Below are 19,498 nucleotides of genomic sequence, written 5' to 3'. Positions count from 1 at the left end.
TACAGTTTGGATCAAATCAGACTAAACAATCATCTTAATGTCGCTGTACTGGTCGTAAAATCAGATCAGTCACTCTTATTTCTAGCTTCAAACTTACTGTCATAGGTCTGACATTTATTATACCAATTACTTTACTGTCCACGGTACAGCAACATTTTACTCGTGAAGAATGAGTGTTCCTATGATCTGTTCCACACTTTATTTGAGACTATTCCAATAACCTTAATAGTCATGGAAATTTCGTAATATTCTTATTACGGCCCACTTTTTATTTTGCTAATTGGGCTCTCACCGTCAGTTTAATGCTAAGCGAAGTAACGATTTTTGCGAAACTTGTCCTTTCCATGGGTGGATAAATTAAAAGGCTTTTATTATACGAGGACGACCTAATTTTGAAAAGGCTTAATTGATTTTAAGACAGCCGACTACTTATTATTCTCCCGCCCTGGTTATTTACGACCCTTCACGAACGGGAAGCGCTTCTTAACGCGATTTTAAGTTCCTTTTGCTACTACATCTAATGTTTCCGTTAAATTCCTATAGGAACGCGTCGAGGACAAAGGGTGGAACGTCGTACGACAAACGCCGACGCCACTGGAAGATACCGTCGCTTTTGCAACCCGTTTCCGCTCGGTTTGCGTGACGAGTGTCGCCTGCGACACGGAAGGTCCAAAAGATCTAACAATATGAAGGATTTTCCGACAGGTAACTTCAAGAAACATTCCCGAAATTCCGGTATGTTTTAAAAGCGAAACAACTAAGGTTCATAGAGAATAAAAAATGGGAGGTTGGCTTATCAATTCATTTCTACCCTTTCGGACTTAGCTAAGGTACCTGGCGTTACCCGGTATCTGATGCCAACCACGCAGTTTGATCAAATTCGATAACGAATTGTGACAGCCCATAAAGAACTAACATACAAACCAACCAACCAGTTTCTCAAATATACAAGAGATCTTTCGCAGTCTCGAATCATGACTTCATTGAAAAATAGTTACAGAAACATTCTAAGCTATAATTATTTAATTAGGTTTCGATAGAGCGTAACATCAACTTGTTTCATCAATATCGATGGTTGACCGCAGTACCCAGACGTCTCCGGCGCTCGATATCAACTTCGATCGATAACAAAACTAGCCAATCTGTATAAGCGTCTGTACACGTTGTCTGGACGCTGACGCAACAACAGGGTGCATACACGACGTAAAATAAACAAGAGTCGCTATTGTTGCCAGAATTGGAATTACCTGAACTGAATAAACAGCCTCGATATTGATGGGATTGAGTGTTGCGTATTCGCGCTTGATATCAATTGTCTACGCGATTAACATTAGACAAAATCATAGATGCGTGTTAAGACAGCTTAAATCTTCTCAATATCAATCTAAACAATTAAGGAAGTTTAATAATACGAAGTTATTAAAGAAAGAGTTATGTATATGTAATTAAGAACGTTGTTTGTCTGTTCTTTGTACAAAGTCACCTTTGACCAAACTTTATCGTTGATATCAATAATACTAGGGGAAGGTGTTAGAAGTGTTTGGTTTAGATTCTCAAGGTTGGGTCACGAGCTATTACAACCTTGCTTTCGCTCTGCAAGAAGTTTAAAGAACCTCACAATATTCAGATTCCAGGTCATTTTGGGGACTTTTGAAAGTTTGTTGGAACTGTCATTTATAAGATAGAGATGAGCTTCAGTATTAAAACTAATTAAAAACACTCTTAACATTCTTCACAAAGTGCAAGTTTTCATTGATATGAAATTGTGATCTGGTTTCTATGGTTCTCCTTTGTTCCCAATCGCCAGTCTCTTGTGACGTCATTTTTTAATAGCCCGACTCTCACTCCAAAAATAGCCCAAAGAACCGATAAATTACTACTCAAGAGACGTACACTATAGTGAAGCGTAACAATAGTTCACTTGGTGCTTATTGGACGGGAACTAGAATACATCGAGTTCAACCTCCCCTTGTATATTCTATAAATCTTGAGCGAGTTTCTTTGTCTTTAATACAAAATTTCCTTTTTCATTTCTCTTCCTTTTAAAACTTAATTCTCGTGGATCTAGATAAGTCGCCTTCTTTAAAGCACGCCTTTCAAGAGACTACCGTCCGTCCAGGAGTGTACGTTTCCCTCAGTTGCGTCGCTCAAGGCATTCCTGTACCGCACGTGACATGGATTTTGGATAGAACGTGGTCTCTCACTTCGCGACCCGGAGTTAGAGTCAATAGTTACGTAGCGACACGACACGAAGTTCGGGGTTCGATCAACTTTACTATGGTGGAAATACGAGATAGTGGCGTTTATACTTGCGTCGCGACCAATCCCTCGGGAACAACGCGTCACAGTGCTCGTTTGAACGTCATGGGTCCTCTATTCATGAGATCGCCGCAAAATATCTCGGCTGTAGCCGGTCAAACTAACTACGTCGAATGTCCCTTTGGTGGTTATCCTTTCAACGAAGTCAAGTGGGAGAGAGGTCAGCTAAACTAATTCATATCTAAAAGTCTATCTCGGGTTTTTCAATGGTCTGACGAGTTTTACGCAATTATCAGTTGTTAAGGGGTAAAAATAATAAACTGTTGTGGGTCTCATATTTCTCCTACTCTTGGAATCATGTTTCCTAGCAATAATATAAATGTCTGAATTCGGTTTGGGAATAAATTGATTTTTGTTCTACCATCTTCCAAGGTGCAGAGGGAATTGAAAAATGGCGTTATTCTAGAGTACTTTTTATTTTAACGTAAATATCGTCATATCTATTGGCACACATACGGTCTTTAAACTAAGGGCCAGGCTTTTATCCCTGTAGATTTGACCAAAGCCACGCGTCTGTACTATATGCTCATCCGTGGTAATTAAGTTTATCTCTTTACGGTTTCTTTTACCTCGACACGTATTACGGTGCAGATGGTCGAACTTTACCTACTAACCAAAGGCAACAAGTGTTCGATAATGGAACCTTGGCTATAATTGAAGTAGACAAGGCTCAAGACGAAGGAAAATATTCATGCACCGTCAGTGGTATGGATGGTAAACTATTGGCCACGTCCTTCCACGTGTTTGTTAAAGGTAAGACAATATTTACTATACCTCATACTTTGAAACATCGATTTATCGACAAGTCGAAAATCTATATTTGTCAATGAATTGAAGCACGAATGTCTGATCCTTATCGGGACAAAAGAAAAGTGGGGATAACGCAAACGATTCCCTCGCTAATACTCGCCCATTTTACCGAAGGAAATACTGAGCTTCAATTCGCCAGATATACGGGAATTCTGTTATTTTATTTGTGATGTGGTAGAAAGATAGACTAATGCACTTATGCCAGCAAAGAGGATATAAAGAAGCGGAGTAGAAAGCTGGGCAGAAGTTTTCTCGCTTCGTTTGAAAGTTTCTCTCTCTGCTTCTGGTATGCGAGTGCATCTTTCTCCGCACCCTTATTGGTTGAAATATTGTGTATCGGATACTTGGAGAAACATTAATGGAAAACCTCGCTTCTACTTCTTTTCTTTATATCCTCTTTGATGTAAGGGAGCCATGCCTTATATTAAATGGAAGAAATAAATTGGCCCAGCCTAATAACGACATCTTTTTTTTTTCGTCTCTTATACCTTACTCTCTATTTCTTTTCTCTATTTAAGTTCGCCCAAAAGTAGCGCCTTTCTTCTTTCAAAATAATCTACAAGAAAGTATGAGAACAGTTGTTACGTGCGTGGTGATCGGAGGCGATCCTCCCATGAGATTGTGGTGGCAAAAAGACGGCGTCGTTCTCAACGAAAATGATTTGGAAGCGAACGTCTTGACCGCCGAAGACGGATTCTTTTCCACCCTCAATATCAAAAACCTCTACGTTCGACATAACGGAAACTACAGCTGCATCGCGCAAAATAGCGTCGGCAGCGATTACCAGAGCGCCATTCTCAGAGTCAAAGGTAAGCTCTCTTTACTAAATTATAAAGTCTACAACACGAGTAAATTATAGTCAGTGTTCCTAAAAATAGTCCTGGGATAGACAAATATATTCTGATTATATTTGCTATTGCACATCGCAACATCAAGAATGATGAAACTTTTGGGACTTGTCATAACTTACATCTCTCAGGCAACGCTTTCTTATCATTAAAAAATTCCATTATCTTCGCAGTTCAATAAACTGTTTGAATTTCCTCTCTCAGTTCAGTATTCAGTCCTAACCTAAGATTGAAAAAGAACGAATTCTCGAATCTGAAATTAAAGATAAATATGACTCCATCGTTGATAAATTTACTAGTTGAACGCAATATCTGATAAGAAACCACACAAACATTTCCGGGCTATTTTCTACGATATTATCCCTCTTAATTGCGAAAGCAATAAAAGCTCTAAAAAGAAAGGCAACGCCTTTACTTTTAACTTGTTTTATGATACATACAAAGGAATGGATAAAACTCCCCCGGACTCCCGGAGCAAGGGAGAGTTCGGTGAAAGTAATATACGAGGTCGCTCAGTATCAACAAATTTAATCCAGTAAGCCAACAGAGTTAGGCTTCCTAGCAAATAAAGAGATTTATCATGGCTCAGTCAACAAAGTGGTGAATAAGAAGGGCCAGGTATATTGTACGTGAGTAGGGTCGGGTGATAAAAATAGCGCCGCCTTCTAATACAGTAATATAATGAAATTTCCCATTAGAATGGCCGGTAGTGACCCGACGCCCAAACGCAATAGTTAAGCTTTTTATATTTTACTATAGCTAAGGGACTGGAAACAGGGAAGAGATCCTTCTGTATGTAAACACTAATATTAGATGGCGGCAGTTTTAGATTAAAAAATATTCCTAAAATTATGTGGGATAACACACAAAGAAACAAACCACTGTCTCAAATACAAGCAAGATATCGTAAGGTTATGTTATTTTGATGATACTATAAGTAATATGAAGAATTAATAAAGGTTTTGTGAACTCTAGTGTGAAAAACTGTCTGTTTGAGGTTTTACTTCACCTTTAAAAAGAAATAGCGCAAGCGTCGAGAGTAAAACGCGTTTTGTTTTGCCTTGGGGTTCTAAGGCTTCTAGGCTTGGTTAGTTGGTTGTGTTGCTGGGACTTCCAAGTACGGTAAAGGTCTAAAATAGGCCCCGGAGAATACATTCGTAATAATTTGGCCAGAGAGAGAGGATAGTGTGTGGGGAGGGAAGAGGGAGAGAGGCGCGACAATCAATTTGAGCGAAAAAGGTTTGCTCTTCTTTCAAGCGAACAAATTCTTCTCATCTTCCAGTGGTAGCTTCATTTCCGAATCATGAATAATTCAAGAAGCTTATCTGGGGCTCCGGTTTAAAACCGCGTGTACTTGGTGAGGAACGCACACCCACTAAATAGACGGACGATGAGCTAGCTACACCTATACGATATATCCTAGTACGCTCTCTTTCAAGAAGATTGTTGGCAGGACACTTTATACAATGGACCAGAATTAGTTGGTCCAAGTACCAGAAAACAGTAGTAACTATTTTTCTCAGTATATCTGGAACACAGTCAGATTGGACGGTTGTGAGCCATTATGGACCTTGGGTGTAAGAGGCCTTAATTTCCAATATTATAACACTTAATTTCAATAAGGTGTTCACTCTTGTTGAGTCTTCGAAATCCAGGATTTCGTGGGCTTTGATTCTAGATTCTACTGGTTTAATCACCAATCCGCTGGGTTAATAGTCCGCTTGTCAATCAATGGTACGTGATCTTTTTAATGATGAACACAGCTGTCCTTAATATCCTTTCGGGATTTTTTTTCTAATTAGGAGAAGCTTTGTCATTTTCCACCGATTCTAGGGCATATGAACTTCAAACGGGAGGTGATAGTTGATTTAATTCGCGTTATAATACCAAAAATTCATCAAAACATTTGCGTTGATTTTAAAGTGATTTTTCAAATTTGTGTACTTCGGTCTATTTTTATTCGTTATTTTCCCGCCAAATCCGACTGTCGATCTCAAAGGCCAAAGTTTCAGCCAACCGAAGAAGAGAATGGAAAACCGTAATTTAGTCGTACTATATTGTCAAGGCCCCACTTTAAAAAGTAAAATTTAATATTGTCTATCTAACGCGATACATTCTTAGTTTCGTTGTCTCTGTAATCTTTCACCACTATCGCTTATAGCAATGTCGTCAGAAAAAACAATAAAATGAGATCAAAGGACAGTTATAAACAAGACAACTGTCATACGGAGTGAGCTTTCAATTTAATCTCACTAAGAATCTTTTCATTAAAAGACTACAATCACTTGTAATTAAAAGTCAATTAGATATATTTTTGTTTGCTCGCGCTCAATTTCCTAATTATAGGCTAGAAGAAATAATACCTTCTTGAAAGATACTTTAGCCTTTGACTCCAATCTTCCCTATCTAAGTTTGCTTTCGCAACCCCGCACTTTAGGCCGTTGGCCCCCGTTTTGTTTTCTCCAATTTATATCCGAAAGTCGGTTTAAATGAAGGAGACCCTATCCGTTGTCCCTTGTAGGCCCCTTGGCGTTCGTACCTAACCCTTTACGGCTTATTTTTCTTTCATTCCCTTTGGCGTTAGATGTTGGCCGACAATTAATTATTAAGGGGTTAAAGCGGGGAAAACATTAGCTGTTGAAAGGGCCATTAGAGTTAGAAAACATTGTTTTCAGCCTGGTTCTAAACCCTCTACTTCAGTTTGGTCATATTTTAACTTACCCACGTTAAAACCCTTATTTTGCGCCAAGGGAATATATTTCAAAAAAGAGAACACACGTTTAGCTACTGGTTAACGTAAAATATTTATTATACTAGAAACAAATAAGAAGCACCGTTCGTTGTGAAGTAAGCAACTCGCTACCCTTGCATCGCTAATCTCTGACGCTGGATAAGTAATTTGCGTGGTGTAGCATTGACGTATTACAAGTAGTATAAGTTCATTATAGACATGAAGTAGTTATGATTGAATGTAATCTATAAAGGACTAGCCTGTCCCCCCCCCCTAGCCTATACTCCGTCTCACTTCAGCCTGGTCGGGAGACGTTCCAAAAGATGGCAACTTAAAAAGTATCATTTGCTTATGGTGGTAGTAGTAGATACATCCCAATTCAATTTCAATACAAATATGGCGTCGTGATATTCGCAGTTACGAAATGTTGTCACTTAACACAACGGTCTCACGAAATATTTAAAATCTAATGCTATTTAATGAACTAAAATACTCAAAATTTTACCCAACAGGCAAGGGATAAAGAGGGTCAATCATTTGTAAAACTTAGACTTCACTTCATTTGCCTGCCCTTTTAGATCCGGAAGTGAAATTTTCTTTTGAACTGAAATCTGATTATCTACTTAATACCAATAATAGTTTTACACCGACTCTCTGCCCAGTTTATAGTTCTGTTTGTTGTAGCGAGTTAATCAATTTCAAGGGTTATATTCAACAGCTCTCTTTATGTATGTACTATTTCGCAGCGGAGATTGCCAGTAAGACTAGAATGTGTTAGGGTACATGTAAGTCGGAATGGTACGGAAATAGATTTCTTTTGTCTTTTTCCGGCGTATGTTAGGAGCACACGTACTTCAGTGGATGAAGTCTAGCGGGTCTTTATTCAGTATTAGCCAAATAATTAGGGGATTTTACCTCGAGGGACTTACTACCTAGAGACCGTTTTTTCTTTCTCTCACTCACTCTCTCTCTTTCTTGTCGTCTCCTTCTTTCTAGTGGCTCCTCGATGGCTTCTGGAACCGAAGGACACGTCCGCTGTCGTGGGCAATGCCGTGACCATTGATTGCCAGGCTGAGGGAGTTCCAGAACCACACGTCAGGTGGAAGGTAGCCGCTGGTAAGGAAATCTTCTTCCTTTCAATTCTTCTTTTCCTTTTTTTTATTACGTTCTTCTGTCTCCGTTCATTCCTTTGTTCCCGTTTTATTTCACACCTCCTCCACCATCGACTCATCCTTAATTATTATCGATCCAGACTGAAAAGCTTTTTTAATTTGGGGTCAAATTCTGCTGGCGACAACCAAATTCGTTTTATTTTTTCTTTTATGGCGACATCTAAGAGAAGACTTGTTTTATAATGTTTCTCATTACAAATAAAAAGGTTAACACCTTCGGGTAATGATGTAATAAACTGGTTTTTATATGTAGTACAAATAGATTATTATAGTTTTAAATAAAAACCTTAGTTTCTAAATGTCTATTTTGGGATTCAGACCCTCAAAACAACGTAGTGGACTATCATCAGGTTTTGATAGCTCTAATAATTGAAAATGTGAAAATTCAGAATAATAAGTTAATTTTTGTTTTTCCATTAGAAAATATTTTGAAAATGAAAAATAAAAGCACACAGCCCTTCCTTTAATGGATGGTTAATTAAATTCAGTAATTTGAACAATTCATCCAATTTTCGGTACGCTATTCAGAATATCCGATAACATTTTGATCAAATTTCTTTATACTTTTCCAATGAAGACTTAAAATTCGAACTGAATTCAAAATTCCAATTACTGTGCTAAACTCTTATTAGACGATTGCGGTAATTTAACGAGAGTAAACATAGTTTTCAGGGTAGGAGGATTCACACGATTTACACAAGGAGGCTAGGCTACTTGCAGGACAAAGTAGTCTGAACCTTTTGTCCACAAGTACCCTGGCCTCATTACGTAAATAATATGAATTCTACTAGCCTGAAAACTAAGGTGGATCTCCTAATTACCACATTTAGACACGCGTTTAAAGGATGTTAGCGGTAAAATGGCGCTAGTTATGTTAACAAACAAAGCTGGGCATTGCCGTCAGATGCATTTTTGGCCCCCAAAACTATAAATTGCTTTCAACTCTCTTTAACCATAAATAACGCGCTTTCCCAAGCAAACAAAAATACATTTTCCCTTTTTCAAAAAAACCACCGACCCGTTCCATTTTCCAAATTTAGGATCTCATATCGGAATAAATAATCAGGAGAATTCGAAAGTAAGTGATCGAATCGAAAGCCGAAAGTTTATTTAAGGGCCACCGCTAGAGCGTCTACCCACCACCACCGCGAGCTATACAAAGATATAGCTAATGAAGCGAAGCTAATATTCTGTTTATTGATAAGAAATCCCAGCCTCTCGCGCTTCTTTTCTAACATTGAATCTAAGTAAACCGAGTTTGGTGGTTCCTTGCCCTTCCAAAAAAAGGAACAAATGATGCACTACGGTTGGATTTTTTAAACGGCAGTTAAAGTTAGAATAAGAAAAATGAGGTTGAGGGGTCGGATATTTCGAAAGTAACTACTGAGGAAGTTTAGCCTATCTATTTATAAAGAAGAGTTGAAACAATATTTGGGTATTTAAAACTATGAAAACCTTATTGTAGCCGAAATTAAACTTTACTGTTTCTTTAATCTATCAATTTGAATTTTAAGATCTAGGTTTTGAGGAGATACAAGTGTCCGACCCGAAGGGGATGGGTATGAACTGGATCCGTATCTTGCTTGTTTTCCAATAAATTGATCCTAGGTTCTGCCTTTCCCAAACGACGGTATTTGGAATGCTCGAATAGAGAATTAGGAATTCGCTCGATTTAGGATGGAAAGCTTTCTTTTTTTTTATTTTTGGTCGACCCATCCCAGATAGCTGCTCGATTATAGATGCGAGTCGCGTCGCTTTCTAGGGTTAAAAAGATCTTAAGTTTAATGCTCTGGTACCCCGAGTTGGGCCTGACTTGGAAGGGTCGGCCTGGGAGTGGTTTTCGTAAAACTTGGGAGAGAAGGTATACCACAGTGCCAGCATCGATTCAGGCCTGATAAAATATTCAAAAGCCTGTTTTTCTCGCGTTCTTTAATTTATAATTTATAAAATGTATACGTATCATAGACGTGTTCCAATGGATTATTGGATAGTCTTCTTTGCATACATACGCCTACGAAACATTTATTTTTAAAAAATTCTGACGTTTAATTACGTGTTTGTCTAAGGTTACGTTTGTACAACAGTAAATAACGTTCCACTTAACGCCTTTGATCAAGCATTCTTTATCAAACAATGAACAAGTTAGTTTTCAAGATAATCCCCATTCATTTTCAATGCTTCAAACTTCAACTTCAAGATACGCAGAACTAACACTAACCAGACGTTGTCTGTTAATTTGCTGTTAAATTTGAAACTTCCAAATCTATATCTCCAATTTTCAAACACAGTATAGGCTCAAACATACCAGAACAGATTCAGCCTATCAGAGATTACAGTTGAATAGCAGCGAAGGGACCCTTCGTTGTCCATCTACCTCAAAGGACATGGGTTTTAATAAACCACTATACTAGTTTTCCCTGTTTCATCAAGTACGTACGTTTTCATTTCGACAGAAAAGTATTTATCGATTATGGTTCGTAGATTAATTCAAAAATATATTTCAATCTCGAACCTTGAAAATTCATAAAATAATTCAACTATGATACTTGACTGAAACACTAGATTTCGGTAGAATAAGAAGTACCGAATAGAAACTATACTGGTTTGAGATATTTCAACCACCCTGCAAAATTTCTGCGTATAGCTTCAATTTTCCAAAAATACATTTCGTTTTATCCAAAATTCAGTCCATTATTTCCCGGAAGTTTTTAGCTTAAGCGCTACTTTGTTCGCGTCATTTCTCATTTTACCTGGGGAAATTATTTTAATGGATTTTTAATAAATCTTTAGAGTAAAATCATCGTAAGTGCACTATTCTTTCAAATTTTACGAATAATTTACTCTATTTATTAAGAGTTTACTTAGAAGATTTGTTTTCAAACTATTAAGCAAGATTCCCGTAAAGCCGTTGCATATCGCGTTTCATAAACATTAATTAATCAAACAGACTTCATTGGTGTACTTAAATTATTGGTGTAAACAGAGCTAAATACCAATATAGTCAATAAATCTAAGTTATTGTAAGCTTACCTGCAAGGACTCCATTTAAAAGATGGTTGGGGACTCGCTTATTAACTGTACTTAGCTTTAGTATACTTAAGAAATCGAAGAAGTCCTCAAATTTAGACCGTCGCGTACAGTTGAAGATCTCTCTTAGATTGTGGCAATTCCATTCCAATTTGTACCTTTGAGTAAAAAATTCAATTTTTTAACAGTTACTGTCTACCCTTCTTATAAAAAAATATACTCTTAAAACGCATCTATAGATCAGAGTATCTATGGCCTATGCTTCAATAGTCCAAAAAATAGTAGTATGGGGTAAATTTTAGCCTATTAGCGCTACTCCGTCTTTAGATACTCTATGATACATTCCGATTTTCTAGTGTTACCTGTACAGTTTTTTAAACATAGAATAACATCAGAACTATGCTCTTGCAATAAAATTAGTTTTTAAACATAGTAATCTGAGCAATTCGCCTATAAGTTAGGATTAGTTATAACTCGTCCACACCAATTTAGACCAACTTTTGATCAAAATTAGAAAGGAACCAAATATATCTGTATAAGAAAGCTAGGGGTTATTTTGTTGCTGCTGTGTATTAGGCGATAATCTCCAATAGCACACACCCACTGACAATTTTCACATATTTCATCTCTGTTTTGTACCAATTTTCGACTTTTTGTAACTTACGATTATTCCTAGGGAAAAACGAAGTCCTATAGGTGTGGTTATTGATCCCAAAGCCCATATCCGACTTACGTGGAAAGAGATTTTACATTAAGCTAATGCATTTCGCCAATAGCGAGAACTTACAAGAGTGCATGAGCCGCGGGAGAAACTTATAATTATAAATCATCATTGGAAGGGGCAGCGGATATGTATAAAGAAGGCGGGGCTGACTATCCGAGTATAGCCTTTAAAATTAAGCCCGCCAAAAGCTGTTACGAACTCATACGGTAGCTACAAGACTTAGCTCTCTAGCTTCGATTGTATAACGTTATAAATTTACTTAAAGAGAAAGTGAAGCTCTTATCGAACGATAGGCGAGCACTAAAACGTTTGCGTTATTGGTTTCAAAGTTGCCTATAGGCCTAAAATAACGTTTTGTAAATGCAGTGTCGCAATACATAACTAAAACCGCGTTTACAAGAGATTCTTTGCAATCCTTTTAAACCGTTTTGGAAAGGTTTAAACCTTAATTAGCACAATAATTGCATTTTCTCATAAAATATCTCATTGTTTAACAAACGTTTTGATCTGTTCATATTCCCTTTAAGGGAAGCATCATAAAGTGAACTAAAACGTTATTCTTAAGTCTTAAAATACTTCCTATCCTGTATGGCGCTGCTAATACGTTAAACCCTTTTGTTTCCGAAAGCGTAACGATAACAAACACGTTTAAAGATTAGCTTTAGTAAATTTGTAATATAAATTTCTTTCCGGAAAAATTTCTGTAAAAGGATTTGGGAAAGCGGATGTTGCGAAAACAGCTTTGTAAGCGGAGCTCCGCATGCACTTTGAAAACGTGCAACTTAAAAGAACGAGAAGTGGATCATTAAAGGGACTGAAAAATGGTGGAAATACTTAATTAGGGGTTAATCATAAGGCTAAGAGGTCAATCAACTTTTACAAGTTATAGAATCGGACTTTCAGGTTTCAGCCCTTTGCTTCGAGTTTCTCTTTGGAGAGATCCGTTTCACGTTCCCTTGATCAGCTCTCGGACTTTAGAGAGTTGTAAATTACGCTGACGGTTAACTCATTCCTTAATTCTCATTGTATTCTCTTCACAGATACAGAGGGTTCTCGGAAGAATTACAAAACCTTGATCAGCAGCTCTCGAATCCAAATCCTTGTCAACGGTTCATTAAGTATTCGAGGAGTGCAGAAATCGGACGCCGGCAGCTACTTGTGCGAAGCCAACAACGGTGTCGGAGCGGGATTAAGCACAGTCATTATGCTCAACGTCTTTAGTAAGTCTAAAATATACTCTATGCACTTCTCTCACTTTTCATTCAGGAGACCACGCTCTTTGTACGGCTAATAAATCGTGTCTCGTATTTTAAATAGTTTAAAATTATAATTGGTACCCTTCCATTTCCGAAATTGACTTGACACCGGCCGCCCTGGTCCACGGAATAGCAAGTACAGTATAAAGTCAAGAATTGCAGGGTGCAGGAAAGAAGGTATAAAGGAAAGGAGTAGATGCTAAAAGCTTTTCTTAATCTTCTTACTAAAATCCGGTACGACATATTTCAACTAATAAGAGAAAGATGCCCCCGCATACCGGAAGCTGATACGAAAAGCCAGAACTCTAGAGCCTCTCCGACTTTCTACTCCTCATCTTTATACCCTCTTTGGATCTAGCAAAAATGAAAAGTTATTTCGGGGTATTTTAAAGTTTCAAAGTGCGTCGCAGGTGCTGACGTCATAACTGTGCCGTTTTCTTCAAGATGTCGCTAAAGATTATTTTTAAAATAGATAATTCTCAAAACATATAGATAGTGAAGTATAAAAGAAAGGCAGTCTTTTGATATTTATTCTGAAAGAGTTTCGATTCGAAATTTTAATGATCGATTTATAGGCTACTATCCCTTTTATGACATGATGGAACCGATAGTTTCTTCACGTTGTTTAATATTCCTTGCACAGATTTCAGTCATTTTTATAGGTTATAAAATGAAAGGTCATATAACTTTATTCTTTCGTCCCGGAAAGACCGTTTTAATGGCGTGATATTAAAATACGGTGCAATTAGCGTTTTCGGTGATTACATCATGTTCGAGTCGATAAAAATGTTCAAACAGATTCGTCATAAATTTATAAAGAGTCTCTATGGGATAATACGTAACCTTTCCCATAGAAAATGCGTAGTACCTCGTGGCAATAAAAATTTAATTTTTAATGTATTAAAAAAAACTTCACAAGACATTCGAAGTATTACGATTATCTTGCAAGTTAAACGAAATTGATAACTTGACAATGAAACGGACGGTACCGGAAGTTCGATTTTTGGCGACAATGACTATAAGGTTTAATTTAAAATGTCTGAAAGATATTTTAAAATTTATAAATCTAATAACGACGGGGTTTCTTTATTCGCTAACATTCAATACTCGGTTTCGACCAAGTAAGGCTTTGTAAGCGATAATTTATGGATGGAATAACGTATATATAAGATTTGGACCATCCATTATCTTTTTATATCCGTTTTTTTTTCTTTAACCGAGACTATAGTTGTAGGTTGAAGAGTGTCCCGGTAATATCGCTCTTTCGCGTACACGGTGGTAGGTGCTTGTCTCCAAAAAAAAACCCATGGAGATTCGAGCGGACGATCAAGTCCTAATGGAGGCATCTACCGTTACCCTTGGCGGTTACGGTTATAGCTCCCACCACGCGGCTTGGCCTAATGGGCGAAAACGACCTGCTCAGAATGCCGCGTCTCATTTCCTTTGACTGTCTCTTGACTATATACATCTATAACCTCTTCTTCCATTGTTTTTTTCTCTCTTTTTTCATTGTCGTTACTCGTCCCATTATTTCCGTGGCCTCGCTACCACCCTCTTGAACTGGATTACACCCGACAAAAGGCGTTCCGTCGACATTCCCGAAGTCTCAATCGGTACAAGTCGTCAAGGGTCAGTCCATACTTCTAAATTGCTCGGCCACCGGTGACCTGCCCATTCGTTTCACTTGGAATAAAGAAGGGGAGCTATTTTCACCCGCGATGGACCCAAGGTGAATACGCAAAGTTATTTACTTTAACTATACGCTCATTTTATTATAGTCAACTACACACGCACGAGTTGCAGGCTGACTCTTAAGCTGGTGTAATGATCCTAGTTCTATACGGATACCAATTGTTTGATTTACCTAAGAACCTCGAAAGAAAACAATGCTTGCCCCATTACATAATGTAGTGTAATTTACACGCATGCGCAGGGTGACGCTGTTAAACCAAAGGGTTGCTTCCATAAGTCAGCCACATTGATTTCAGTACGTTTCAAGTCTTCAGTGGCGATACCTTTATAATTTAATGATGAGGTAGATCCGCCACAAAGTTCTCATGGATAAATATAGTATTCTCTTTTAAACAGTACCCGAGTTAATCTCACGTTCTTGTGTAGACCCACCAGAACCCAATACGTTTAATCGTGTTTATTTGGAGTTGGTTTTCCGCTATGCACTTATCTGGGAATTAAGTAGTCTTAACTCAATAATTAAAGACCATTAGTCTAAGACCAAACAATGATTAATTAGGACATACGCTGTACCTTCCAATTCATTTAAAGTCTTTTAAGTTAGAGGTCTTCTATAAAACAAACCTGGACTAATGAAAACTTTCCTACCGGATAAAAGATTGAATATGTGTACTTTGCGCGGTTGCTAAACCCAATAAAGCCCAAGGGCAAAGATCTATTGGACGCGTACCTTCTCGCAAAACGGAACGGTCATAACCATTTCTTACTAAGGAGGCCGAACATCGATGTCTGGTCTCAAACCTGGCCGCTGGCCGACTACTTCAAGCCGAAAGAAGAAATGTTGAGCTGGAATCGAATGTTTGTCCTAGTTAGTTAATCGTGGTCCTTAGAGAGAAAACTCAGTATCGAGCACTTTATCAAGAACGAAATGGATGTAGGCCGTGATTTCCACCGAGAATACTATATCACCGAGGTGTCTTTCCCGCTGCAGGCCTCGCTTAGAGGAAAGAATCGAGTTTAAAGGACCATAGTTATTCAAAGCTTAAAACCGAAAGACATTTTCATAAATCAAGGATCATTTTCGATATTGATTTGTTTTTCTAAACTGTTTCTGATCGTAAAAACCCGCTTTTTCTTGTGTTCGATTAAGCATTTCTTTTAAGGCAAGAGTTATTTGCGGTATTGCCAAAGCAAAAACGAGACTTTTTCCTACGTTTTCGTGCCTAAACCAGTTTTAGTTTCCCTACAAAATCTTTATATTGAAAGTTATACTTTACTGTCTATGTATTTTAGTCAAATATTCGAGGTACTGGTGTTCCTACATGAAGTGGCAAATTAGACAAGGGCAAATAAAAATGACAGTATAGGGTTAAAAGTTCAGATAGTTCTAATTTTAACATTTTATCGTCATTCGAACCAAGTTGAATTGGAATGACAAGTACCCCGGAATGGGACGCTAGGTTATTTTAACTGACCTCTAGAATACATCCTCGAATTTGTGACAAACATTCAGAGACCAGTCTGTCTGCTCTAGCCATGTTTTCCCCTATATATGTCTATGAAATCTCTTCACAAAGAATAGTCAAGACGTAGGCCCTTCCATCGACAATATTGATTTGAACTCATCATGGCAGGCGACCGCAAACTATGGTGCTGAATTTTTCAGTTTTATCATGTATCCTCGTACGCTACCAAAATAACCTATAGTAGAAGTCCAACTTCATGTGGAGAACTTATGGTTTATTTAAGTGGACAATTGTTGGGCGACTATCCCATCTTGTTTCTCGGGTTTCCTTGTTGCGAGAGGAAAAAAAAGGCAGTCAGGAAATCAGTATTCTTTGGGGGTCACACCGAGGCTGGTGCAGCGCCTAGAGTCCCCCAAAAAATCAATGTCTCTCTCGTGTATGATTTTTCGATTTAAGGAATGTGATTTTTATAAATTGCTTTCCCGTCTCTCTATAAACGAACTTTCTGTCATGGGCGCGTTAACGTCAGCTATTCACTCAATTTCATTTTCTTTCTTTTATTTTTTACTTTATGCTGTCTTCCAAGAGAAAGCCCAAACTTTTATATCAAGAAAACACGCCATAGGAGACGAAAAAAATATAACGATATTACTTTTCAATTTTTTTTTTATTTTTTGGCTTTCATTTTTGAAGTATCAGGTTGATGGAGAAGCAAATATTTACTATCATAATCGCCTTTCTCTATAAGTCAAAGAACAATCAATATTAATTGAACAGACCTTCAAAGTCTTGACAATCCAGATTCGTTCATTTCGAATTAACGTTATTTGATTAGCAAAGATTACTTTTTCCTTATTACGAACCCATCTTTTTTAAATAACCAATTGGTTAAAACAAAAGAGAGGGTTTCACTTACTTAAATATATTCTTTCACTTCAAGGTTACCTTGATAGAAAAAAGCAGATCGAAGGCTTGCTATTGATTATAGAATTATACCGTAACTTTGACTATAAACTTTCTGATATAAATTTTTTTCAAACGCGCTCCCGTTTTTACGGCTTAATGGTAGATATCTAGACTAATTAGCATGGCCATCGTTGCTTCAAATTTTATGTAAGAGCTCTGCATAAACAGGGTGTTTTTGATAAGTCTGCCATTTTTAAAGGGTGTATTCTTAGGGTCAAACTGAGTGGAAAGTGTGAAAGAACATGGGGTCTACAACATCGATTGGCCCATGAAAATAGTCACTAAATCCACCCGTATTAAATATCTTCTTTAGAAACTAACCTTTTATTACAACTTTAAATTGAAATAAAAAGATGTTTTAATTAGGGTTATTTATAAAGCTCTATGGGTAGGCGGGTTCGCAAACCCAAGCTTGTTGGACTCAACCAAACCACTTCTAATGAACAGTCTTGTGGTGTTACTGATATCAACAAAGTAATTTGGTCAAATCAAAGTCGGAAATAAATAAATAAACAAATTGCTAGCAGAACAGCAAAACAAATAATGAACTTTTTCAAGCATATATCAAGAGCGTCACAAATTCTTTCCCATCATCAAATCCAAAAAAAAAATTTCAGAAATAAACTATAGATTTCATTATTCTTTAGAAAATTGAAGGAATTCAAAATTCCTTGGAAATTATCTTCACTAAAGTAGATTTTATTTTTATATCAGTTCCTGGTATTAATAACCTACAGGGAGGGATCGGGAGCTAAACGAAAGGAAAAGATCCCTACCCACGCACGCCTTGCATACTACCCTACCATAATTTCGTAAGATATGCTCCATAAGTTTGACACTGGTTACAAACTGGAGCTCATCATGAAGAGACGTAGGTCATTGATTCTCGTAAAGTGACTCCAGGTGAGGCGCTGTCAAAGGCTTAGTAATGCAGACTAAATAGGAAGATGGAAGTCTTGCAAAATTAACCGAGTGTAGTCAATTCTCGCTTGTCGTTCTCGAACTAGCTCGAACTGTAAGTCTCTAGCAATACGAAGTCATACTTATGGAACATATCTTATAAACTTATGAAACTATGCAGGTACAGTAGTTCGCTTTAGAGGAAATATTTCGATAATATGATATAAGAGATGACTGGCTGATAATGAAATTTCCTTTAAATTGCTCCTGCAATTCATGGAAGCGGGAGATTTTGATAAGAACGGGAATTTTATATCGAATTAAATTTTATTTAGTTATAAAGATACGTCGGGTATACGAAATTGATAAAACATTTTGCACGATTAGTTTCGAACAAGAAGATTACAAAATGAGCCAGTTTTTCAAACGTGATTATATCAAATTCAATTTCATTCCTGCTCTGCACGAAAGAGGAATTTTACTATTCAGTCTTTGAACTGATAATTAGATTCTTTTTTTATTTTACGACTGAAAATTTCGCGTTCAAATTAGAGTAAAAGTTTATAACTGAAAGTGCAGTAGTAATTTTACATTAGAGAGTTGATTGAAGAAAAAAATCATTATGTATCGATCATTTTCCACTTTCCAATTAAAGGCGTGGATTAAGAACGTAACTTTATGATTAACCCTCTAATTATGAATTGTTTTATTGAATTTCAAAGTTGGAAAAAACAGATTAGATTTTTAAAATTTTTATTGTTTGCTTGTTTGTTCTTTATACACAGTCACAATTCGCTACCTAATTAGACCAATCAGAAACATGGGGGAAGGTTCATTAGAAGTGGTTTGATTGAGTTCATTTCAAGGTTGGGACGGCGGCGAACCCCTAGCCTGTAAAGAATGTCCTATTCTAAACCCGTAACATTTTAGCTTTATGAATAACCCCTAATTACGCATCGTTCAATTGAAATTGAAAAGTTTGAAGAAAAAAAAACGGTTAGTTTCTGAAAAACATCATGCTTCGTAGACGGTGCTTACAACACTGGGTAACGCCGGGTTACTTAGCTATAGTATTTTATATGGGTAAGCATAAATACTATTTAGTTAGTCGTGAAATTCTCCCCGGTTTACAGTGGTTTAAAACACCCGGGAAACGCCGAGTAGCTTAGCTAGTGCTTTAAAATTTCCTTGAAAAGGCTTACGTAAAATTCGCCCTGCACCAGGAGCAACAGACCACACTTAAAAGGAAAAATAGGTATGAGGGGTTGAGGGGTGGGTAGGATTTGCTAAACTCAGCAACTTTCTTTTTATACTCTGAAAGAGTGCCATCCTTTGGATTTTCTCCCCTTTGAACTCGTCCTTATCGAAGCAGTCGAAACGATTTTCGATCAATAAGAATTACCGACATTGTAAATTGCGGCATTAGCTCTGAAAATTCTTACTCTTTTCCCCATACACGACACTTTTTCCCGCGCTTTCCTATTTCTCCTACATTATTCGGACCGGTATCGTTTCTTGGAGAAATTACCCAAGAAAGTACGTCATAAAGACGAAGGTTTCTTCTACACTGTAGCTCTAAAATTTTTA

At 37.3% G+C, this 19,498-nt stretch overlaps 1 protein-coding gene across 3 annotated transcripts in view; it reads left to right on the top strand.

The window, feature by feature from the left end:
• LOC149674023 (cell adhesion molecule Dscam1-like) overlaps nucleotides 1–19,498 on the top strand; it is a 68,631-nt gene that overhangs the window by 24,440 nt on the left and 24,693 nt on the right. For 2 of the 3 annotated variants that reach the window (XM_089839859.1, XM_089839861.1), the window contains exons 2-8: nucleotides 544–735; nucleotides 2,069–2,479; nucleotides 2,911–3,072; nucleotides 3,648–3,938; nucleotides 7,705–7,824; nucleotides 12,672–12,851; nucleotides 14,469–14,616. In XM_089839859.1, the coding sequence (XP_089695985.1) occupies nucleotides 544–735; nucleotides 2,069–2,479; nucleotides 2,911–3,072; nucleotides 3,648–3,938; nucleotides 7,705–7,824; nucleotides 12,672–12,851; nucleotides 14,469–14,616 (1,504 nt within the window). The remainder of the gene's footprint in view (nucleotides 1–543; nucleotides 736–2,068; nucleotides 2,480–2,910; nucleotides 3,073–3,647; nucleotides 3,939–7,704; nucleotides 7,825–12,671; nucleotides 12,852–14,468; nucleotides 14,617–19,498) is intronic. The other variant, XM_089839860.1, reaches the window with a different exon arrangement.

Source organism: Phalangium opilio, unplaced genomic scaffold (genome assembly GCF_054372755.1).
Source record: "Phalangium opilio isolate 3A_F unplaced genomic scaffold, DU_Popi_V2 ptg000048l_1, whole genome shotgun sequence".
Taxonomy (NCBI): domain Eukaryota; kingdom Metazoa; phylum Arthropoda; class Arachnida; order Opiliones; family Phalangiidae; genus Phalangium; species Phalangium opilio.
The sequence above is the reverse complement of the archived record's forward strand: the minus strand, read 5'-3'. Positions and strand labels throughout refer to the sequence as shown.